The following is a 9,191-nucleotide window of genomic DNA, read 5'->3' as shown; positions in this document are numbered from 1 at the left end:
CACAAGAAAGAAGGAAAGGAAGAAAGAAAGATGGTATTTTTTTTATAGAGACATACAACGTAGGTCAGAAGCAACAGGAACACTGCATGCTGCTGTCACTATCAAGATTTAAGTAGCAGGCAGTGCAATAACTATGTAAATTATTAACATGTAAATTTAGAGGCAGATTATTTTTCATGTATCTAAGGGCTTCAGAAGAACGAACGCATGGCTTCAGGAGTGAGCACATTCTTACGTGGGGGCTGCAGTTTAATTCAGAGGTAAAGGATTTATACTGGTGAGCTGCATGCAAATTCTGCCACAGGACTCGCTCCCATGTGCCTGGGCCTTCATAGGATAAAAAAGTGGAAAGTGGGGGAAGAACTTGTAGAGACTGCTGGAGAACAGCAGGTTGGCAATTTTTTCGGCGTCTCATTCATCTCCATGTGCAGTGCTTTTCTCCAGTGACCAGCTGCTCGCAACCCTTGTTGGGCTTTTTTGAGCAGGAGCTTCTTGCCTGTTCCCTACAGAAGTAGAGGACAGAGACAGAGACGAAGGAGTTTGGCAAAGAGGAAGTTATAGGGGAATACAGAGGTGGCGCAGGAACCGGAGGGTGCGAGTAGGCCTACTGGAGTTGTTGTTATAGAGCGACACAGAAAACTTGCCGGGTTGAACAGAAGGCCAGGAGAGACCCTTTTAGTTACTACAACTTAACCAGAAATATTCTGTCCCTGCCTTGTTCTCCTTTTGACCCAACAGTGTCTTATGCCATTGGCCTCACACCTGTCTCAAGCTGCAGAACATGTCATCAGCTGAGTGCACGTGCTCCATCCCCAGGCTCTGGAACAACTGCGAGGCAAGCAGGATCAGCAGGAGCATGAAGAGACGCCTACAGGTGTCGGTCAGGCCAAATCTAAACTACTCTGCATTTATAACAGCCATGAACCTGCGGCCCCAGGAACAGAACAGTGTGGAGCAGCCAGACTCCCCCCTTCACCTGCTGGAGCTGCAGATCAGCACATGCACATGCCATTTTAAATGCCTAAGAGGTAGCATAACTGACAGGAGCTTTCTTCCAAACTATGGCTAATATCAGTCCATTCCCAGCTGTAGAAAGGCCTGGTCAAAGTGGCGAGCCGCCAGGAATGCTGCCTGGTTGGTTTTGTTTTAGGAGGGGACAGAGGGAAGGTCTCACACAATGGAGAACACAGTGCTGGGAGAAAGCCACTTTCCTCTTTAGTAGTTCTTGACCAAACCTTCATTTGCTTGATGCAGCTCTGGAAAGAACTGCAAACCTGGCTTAAGTAAAACCGAGACAGTGGTATGGAGTTAATATAGCAGCCAGTTCCCAGCACATACAGCGCAACTATGAGAAAAGTGGCTTAGCTGAAGTGTTACTATTGGTATTGCCAAACCAAAACGTTAAAACTCATAAGTGAGACCAAACACCTGTGAGATTAAAAGGGAAAGAAAAAAAATATAAAAGTGTTGGGTTTTTAAAATCGGTCTTCTGATCTGAACTCCTGCAGCTGTTCTGGTGTATGCCTGCTCCAAATTTACAAAGTAAGCTCATTTTGACCACTGTTACTGTTACTCTTGCTGCAGAGCTTTATGCATACATTTATCTATTAAATTTTGTCTCGATCCCAACACACATCTACCCATTCCCCAACCTCTACATAATTTCCATCCTGCACCAGTTCTGCTCCTGGAGCTCTGCCTTTCTTGCAACTCTTGGAAGCTTCTTCACTTTGAGCTGGGGAAGGGGCAATGCAGCAGGGTCCTATCATCTGCTGACTCTAGTCTTAGGACTGGAGGGAGAGAAAGTGGAGAAGCAAAGACCAGAATAATCCCCAGTTCACTGGGAAAGTGAAAACCATCCTCCTGCAGATGTCTTGATTGACCCCCATTTCCCAGGAGATGGAGCTAAAATTCACGAGAGGCTGGAGATTCAGGTTCTACTGGAGCTTTTCTATGAGTTTGGCCCCAGCCCAACTGACTCTGAGCTACTCATAAAGAAGTTACAAGTGTTTTTAAACTCTACCTGTGGCAATTTAAACAACTGCAGTCTAAACAACTCCTGGACCATAAATGTCTGGGAACCAAGTACAGGTACTCCACACTTATCATCCCGGTTAACGTTGTTTCGTTATTATGTCGCTGATCTATTAGAGAACATACTTGTTTAAAGTCGCGCAATGTTCGGTGATAACGTTGTTTGGCCACCGCCTGCTAGTTGGTAACTACTGTGACGTAACTGGATTCACTTAACACCGTTTCGCTTAAAGTCACATTTTTCAAGAACGTAACTACAACATTAAGTGACGAGCAGCTGTATAATACACTGAAAGCTGCCCTAAATTACACCAAGGGCTGGGATCTGCCTCCAGATACATCAGGAAGTTCTATTGTACATTTGCCTTTCTCTCCTAACTTCTGGGCCAAGAGGCTTGATAATAGTTTGGCCAGGTCAAATCCTCTTAATGACAGATACTGCTCATAATGAAGTCAAAGGTAAACTAACTTCAATGGGAAAAGAACTGAAATCAAGAATCACAGGGAGTGATTAGCCAAGAAATGATAGCTGTCATTCCTTCACAACTCCTTAACACTGTGGTGGCTAGAAAGGAGAGAAAGAGTATAGAAGTTTCCCATTCTTCCTCATAATGTCCCAATCTCCCCACAGAAAGCAGAAAAGCTGGGGGAAGAGTAGAAAACAAGCTGTGGGGAGGTATGATAAGAAAAGAAGCCCTTCATGTTTTCATACCCAGAGGGAAACCATGGGGATGCTCCTGAAGACTTAGGAACAGAGAACAGGCCTGGTGCCCTCTACTCACAAAGATCAGAATTGGCTTACATGCTAAGCATTCAATAGCATGGAGACGTCTCTCTCTGATGGGGCCTTCCCATCCAAGGAATAAATATAGGTAGAGGAAGCTTCTTGGAGAATAGTAATTAAAAAGAAAATAGTTACAAGGTCCACTTGTGGGACATCCAAACACCTCGTGGCTTAACCCAATACTTTCATAATCAAAAACAAGAACCTGAAGTTCAGCAAGAATACATAAAGCCCCTCACAACCACAAATGGTTTTAGAGAAATTTTGGTGAACATTTATTTTTGTTTTTTCCCAAATATTAGCAACTATTGACCAGAGCAGGAAAAGCTGGAGGAAGTGGTAGCTGGAGCTGTGGTAGCTGGAAAGAGGTGAACGTTGATGATACACTTGAAAATGAAGGCACTGTCTATGTGAATCAAAGTTACATGAGCTAAGCAAGGTAGATGAAACAACTACTTTAATTAGAAATGAATGCATGCATTTAACTAAGAGAAAGCACCTGCAGGAACCGCAATTATGACTGTTACCCTTACAGATCCAAAGGGCCGTAGGGTTTAGGAAGATAGAGCCATGCGTCTCCAATGTTTGTCACACAACTAAAACCTCGTGGCCTACTTTAGGAATGGTGAGGCAAATGCATCTTCAGCAGCTCTTTAATACTGTCACCACACACGTCACCACATATGATATGTCTCAAAAGCTTCCCTTACTTCACAAAGGAGAGTGCACAGTTGACATACGTCATTGGTCACATTTTAGATGCAAACCTATGGCCAAATCCTGCTGTCCTTATGCAGCAAAATCCCCGATTAGTACAGAAAAAGTGGCTGTGATGAAGTACTGTACAACACGGTTCACTCCATTGTCCTTGGTGTACAGTGCTCTCCAAGGTTTATCGGAGAGTCATAATCGGCTTGGAACTACGTGTCAATTCCATTCAGCGAGGTAAGCTACGGACAGACAAACAGAAACAAAAAAGAAAGCAAATTCACACATTAGTACCCAGCATAAATGGCCAGCTCCTCCTCATTTGGCATGATTAATCAGAGATCTGCATCATCACAGCCGCTGGAAGAGAATCCTTACAATTCTCCTCTCTCACAAAACAAAGGCTGCTCACTGAAGTGTTCAGGTACTCAGTTACATTCAACACAAGCTAATTCACTTATCCTCAACAAGTGGGCTATTGATTTTTCGCCTGATTTCTAAGCTGCCTGGGGCTTTCTGAACTACAACAATAGCATCCTGCATTAAAAAAAAAAAAAGGAAAGGAATGCAGTGGAAAATGTCCCTTTGCTCATCCGTAATTAGGATGACTTCATGTTTGTTTAGTTCTGTCAGTATATTCAGCATAGACATGGTTCAGGAAGCTTTCACAACCCTATTTCACCTGTCTGTGCTGTATAACTTGACAGTATAAACTAAACTTGCCTCTTTTTGTGCTGAAAATATTACAGATTTTTTCCCACATCAAGATTTATGCTTGTATTGCCTTCAGGGATCATTTGCTAACTGCACTCCTAGCTTGCTTACATAATACCATAGTCAGACCTGTATGGTTTTAATGGTTATATTTAACTTTCATATTGTCAAAAATGGATTGCTATGTGACTTCTGCCATTCTAATAGAAATAATTAGGAAAATTATATTATAGATTTAAATCCATCTCATCTCTCAGATGAAGACTACAGAAATTCCAGTACACGCTTGGCAGAAGTATTAATAAAGGTGCATGCTTTTTTAAAGTCCATATATTAAAAGTATTGTACCTCGTAGGCACTTCGTAAAAGCCTGATATGTATATTCACTATTTCCATACTGCAGACGCACAAGGGTATGCGTGTGAATGAGTCCATAATTTATGGACGCACTTTATGAGGTTTGTGTATTTAAAGGTGTGTGCGCATTTTATATACAGAAGTTTTGACATTTCAGGCCCTGAGCTTCTGTATGTTTTGCCTACATTTCAAAGCGATGCTCTTATTATATATCACATGTTGCCAACAAGAAACCTTTAATGGAAACAGAACTTCATTCAGGAGACAAGTCCCTAGTAGATCTGACTGGGTATAACAATGCTAAAAAATTAACTTGTCTATTCTTCTGTTACAGATAAAACTATGCTTCTTTGTTGATATCTGATTTACATTTCATAAGCAATAGGTTAAATGGAAAGTGTATAATTCAGGGTTATTAATCCAATACATTTTTTATGGACAATCTGCAAACTGTTTATTGATGACCAATTTTTTTAACTGACTTTTTTTTTGCATGCTGTAAACATAAGTCTTCTGCCAGGCTCTGCCTGCTCTCAGAATCAAGTTAGAAGAGCTAAAGGTTCAAATCCAGGAGTTTAATACCAAGCATAGTAAAAAAAAAAGTTTGGTTGTTAGTAAAAAGTTTCCAATAAAAAAAAAAATAAAACAAAAAAAACCTTTCCTTGAGTTAGCAATGCTACTTCACTGCAGTAATGGTTTTACACCATGCTGCCCCTACCCCAGAGGTCCCCTATTCGCCCCCCACAATGATGTCCCAACCACAACCTGTACCATGCTACTGCCCAGCCCCACCCTCCCAGGCTTACCCCCACCAGTCGCACTATCCCCATCCCAGCAAAGCCCCCGGAACAAGCCTTCCTGCAACTCAGCAGTATTACAGAACCAGATGCAGAAGCATCAATAGGACATGGTTAGATGGGGAGGGATCCAAGAAGTCTGAAAAAAGGCCTCCCACAGAGTCCTCCCAGCAGGTGACACTGCTCTGCTCCGTCTGTCCCAAAATCAAGCTCTGACTATCCAGCTTTTGTCCCCAGGAGAGATCTTCAATTAAGCTCAAATTTATTTACAGACTTAACGGCCAGCCATCTTTAGCCTGATTTTTGTATAGGTTGTCCATAAGTTTATGGACAGTTAGCAACCCTGAATGTGTTCCAGTTATAAGCTTTTTTCATCCTAGTTCTGCATGTCTGGATGAAACCACAGATAAACCCAGATCGCGTGGCTCAGCAGCAGTCAGTGTCAATGCGTAGAGGGTGCACATGTACCAGAGAGCACCGGTATACCCCCTGACTGGACCCTCCCCGTCAGTGAGACTGGCTGCAGGGGGACCCCAAGTCACTGGGGGGGGGGGCTTGTGTCCCACCCCCCCCCCCAAAAAAGGTGGCACCAGCCGTTGCCCATGGCAGCAGCTGCCTACTCAAACTGCCATGCAGTAGCTGAATACAAGTTGGGCTTCTGCCCTCCTCCCTCACTATTTTCCCCCATCCTTTTTCTCCTCCCACCCTACCTGAGGGAATGCAAATAGGGGACTTTCTTATCAGTCACCTCTATTTTAAGCCCCTGCAAGCAGAGACTGTCTCTCCATTCCCTTTTTTAAGTGCTGTGCACATCTGTGGCATTATATACAAATATTAAACAACAACAAAAATGAGAGGGTGAAAGGAAGTGAATAAGGTGGGAGACTCACCAACTGTTCAACAAATAAATAGGATTTTTTGGATGATATTCCATAAAAAGAGGTTTCACACTCATAGCATAGGCTTTACACACATGTGGAACCATGATCGTGATGGGCCAACCCTAAAGTACGGGTTCTTTGACCTGTAATTAATTTAATTTAAACTTAAATTAATTTGGAAGTTCTTGGATAATGGCATTTTTTTCTTTTATTTCTGCTGTGGATTCTATATAACTAGTGCCTTGATCCCTACCCACTTTGATGTCCCCACACCTTCATGAGTAAAGGCTTGGGTGAAAATGGAGGAGAAGCCGGGCAGAAATGGAGCCACAGAAGCCAGTCTTCTGGCTACGTAAGAAATATGCTCTAGACTTTAGCTGCTCTATTCTGCCTTTCAGCTCCTTATACCAGTTAAACTAATGTTCTATTTTATTTCTTCCAAGTAAGAGATATTACATTATAGTATTGTCTGTTATGATACGTTTATATAATATAAATATGTTTATACAAGCTGTTATGTATTATAGTTTAGTGCCTGATAACTTCCCAAAAATCAAGAAGCATAAACATAGGTAAGAATGACAGTAATACACATCAGGATTTCTACTGAAAAGATGTGATATTGTTATTGATACAATTCATGATGACCAACACACATGTTCAGTCAATAGTTAAAGGCAGAAGAGGAAGCCGTCAGCTGTAATCCAGTTCCAGTAAAGATATGTACTAAGTTTTCTTTGTCAAATTGATGCACACAGAAATTTCAATCTGTACACCATAGTTAAAATTGATTCTAGTAAGAGGATATGTGGCTCAATCAAAAATGTATGGGACTAAATCAGGGAGGATTGAGGACAAAAAGTATCTACTTTTTTTTGTTTTTAAAGAAAGGAGGAAGTGAAGTTTTTCTTCACGTCACAACGGGTGATGCTACACGTGATGCTATCTATGTCACTGTAGCAACGTGCTACAGCAACGTAGTATTCGCAGGCAAAAAACGTGACACTGCAGTTATGTTGCCATAGCAGCACACTCCCTCTGTATAGTGCATTGCTACGGCGACGTAGCAGCTAAAAATAACCACGCACTGCACACTTGGCACAGTATGGGCTGTTACTGCACCATCGTTTAGTACTTCCAAAAGGAAGTACTAAATGAGGGCACAGTAACAAAGGAGCTGTAGGGATACATGTAGACATGCCCAGTGAGAAATAACTCATGGCATGGTATTGCTTCAATACAGATGGCAAATAAATCCAAATAATATCTCTCAAAAATTGGTTTTATACACCCTATATTCTGACACAAAAAAAATGCAGAAGTGCAGCATTCTTTTGACAAAATCTTTAAAGAAAAAATAAATAAAAAACTAACTTTTTAAATGTTATGTTATCACTTTAAATCTAAGTTCTAATGTGCCAGCTATTAGATCAGATGCGTGTGTGTGTGCGTGCGCACGAGTGTGTGCGTATGCATGTGTACAAATGTGTGCATTTAAGATGTTTTAAGCTCAGTTTTCATGAGATTGAACTTTAAAATAAACAGAATCTTATCTATAATGGTGCTAGTAGAATAGTGCTCTGAAATAATCAATATTCTCTATTATTAGTTCCATTTTTTCAAAGATAAAAAGGTACCATTCAACACAGTACAAGTTAAAATGTAAAAGTTATTGTATTTAGGTAAAATTTAATATAGAAAAACGTGTTTTATATCTCTATCCCATGCAATTGTACTATAATGTTAACTGGACCATAGGTTTTACACCCAGAAGGACTCAACCAGACAAATAGCAGATCATTAATTTAGCAATCATAAGTTTAATAAAGAATTTAAACCCAGAACTTCTATAATCTTGCCACCCGCTTTTCTTCTTACCAATAATAACAGTTTTTGTTTCAAATCAAATCTTTAGTTGGTCACGTGGGTCAGCATTCAAAACACAAGCTAACAACGATACACTGTAACCACAATTTGAATAACTGCCACACTAGAAAACATTGCCAACTCAGTTTTGAGATTCTGCGGGCGTCTACATGGGCACTTTAATGTGCAGTAGACTATTTTACTACGTATTAAAGTGTCGCATCAAAAACCATACTAATATACTAACGTACAGTAGAATTAGTTTACTGCACATTAAGCATCACTAAAGAGACATTGGATTTTCCTACTGCGCATTAGGGCAGCTTAAAGCACCTTTATGTAGTACCTCATATTAAAGGTACTAAACTTAATGCACTATAACCAAAGTGTATTAATGAACATGTAGATGTACCCCATTTGCTGCAAATGTGCTTCTGCTCCTGCCACTAACTTGCACATAGACTTGGAAGTGGGTTTGAGGGTTTTTACCAGCAAGGAAGAAAGATTCGTTTAATCTACGTAGGGACTAAAATACTGGCATGAAACATCACTAAAGACGATTAACTCTTCTTTGTTCTGAACCCTGGAAGAGAGATGCTAGTTTAGGATAGACTCCTGAATGCCTCAAATACCTTTCAGCATGTTAAGGAGCATCCATGTTATAGTGGAAAGATATGCAGAAGCTTGCTGAGGATTGTAATACTACTCTATCATTTGCAAATAACCAGGGAAATCTTTATAAATCAACCTTGTTACTGTAAAGCAATTGGGAAATGAATTTTCCTTTACACAATGGTTTCTTTGCAATGAATAAGTATGGTCAGCTTGGCTGCCAGGGGCTATGGAGATGCCCTTCTTTTGCTACTGCTCCAAGTATTGTTTGGGCATGTAAATCATTAGTAAAATCCTGGAACCACTGGAGTCAATGACAAAACTTCCACTTGTCCCCAATAGTATTTGGACTTCCCCCATGCCTTAGACCAAACATGCTCAAACTCCAACCTGTAAGCCTAATCTGGACCCTAACATGGCATCATCCAGCTCACAGGG

At 41.0% G+C, this 9,191-nt stretch overlaps 1 protein-coding gene across 10 annotated transcripts in view; it reads right to left on the bottom strand.

The window, feature by feature from the left end:
• WWOX (WW domain containing oxidoreductase) overlaps positions 1-9,191 on the bottom strand; it is a 686,397-nt gene that overhangs the window by 375,615 nt on the left and 301,591 nt on the right. The window contains exon 9 of one of the 10 annotated variants that reach the window (XM_019488208.2): positions 1-3,768. This exon is cut by the window's left edge and continues 2,764 nt beyond it. The exons of the other annotated variants lie outside the window; for them this stretch is intronic. Within the exon in view, the coding sequence (XP_019343753.1) occupies positions 3,739-3,768 (30 nt within the window). The 3' untranslated portion in view covers positions 1-3,738. The remainder of the gene's footprint in view (positions 3,769-9,191) is intronic. 10 annotated transcript variants of the gene reach the window in all.

This window comes from Alligator mississippiensis, chromosome 10, assembly GCF_030867095.1.
Source record: "Alligator mississippiensis isolate rAllMis1 chromosome 10, rAllMis1, whole genome shotgun sequence".
In the NCBI taxonomy this organism is placed as follows: Eukaryota; Metazoa; Chordata; order Crocodylia; family Alligatoridae; genus Alligator; species Alligator mississippiensis.
The sequence above is the reverse complement of the archived record's forward strand: the minus strand, read 5'-3'. Positions and strand labels throughout refer to the sequence as shown.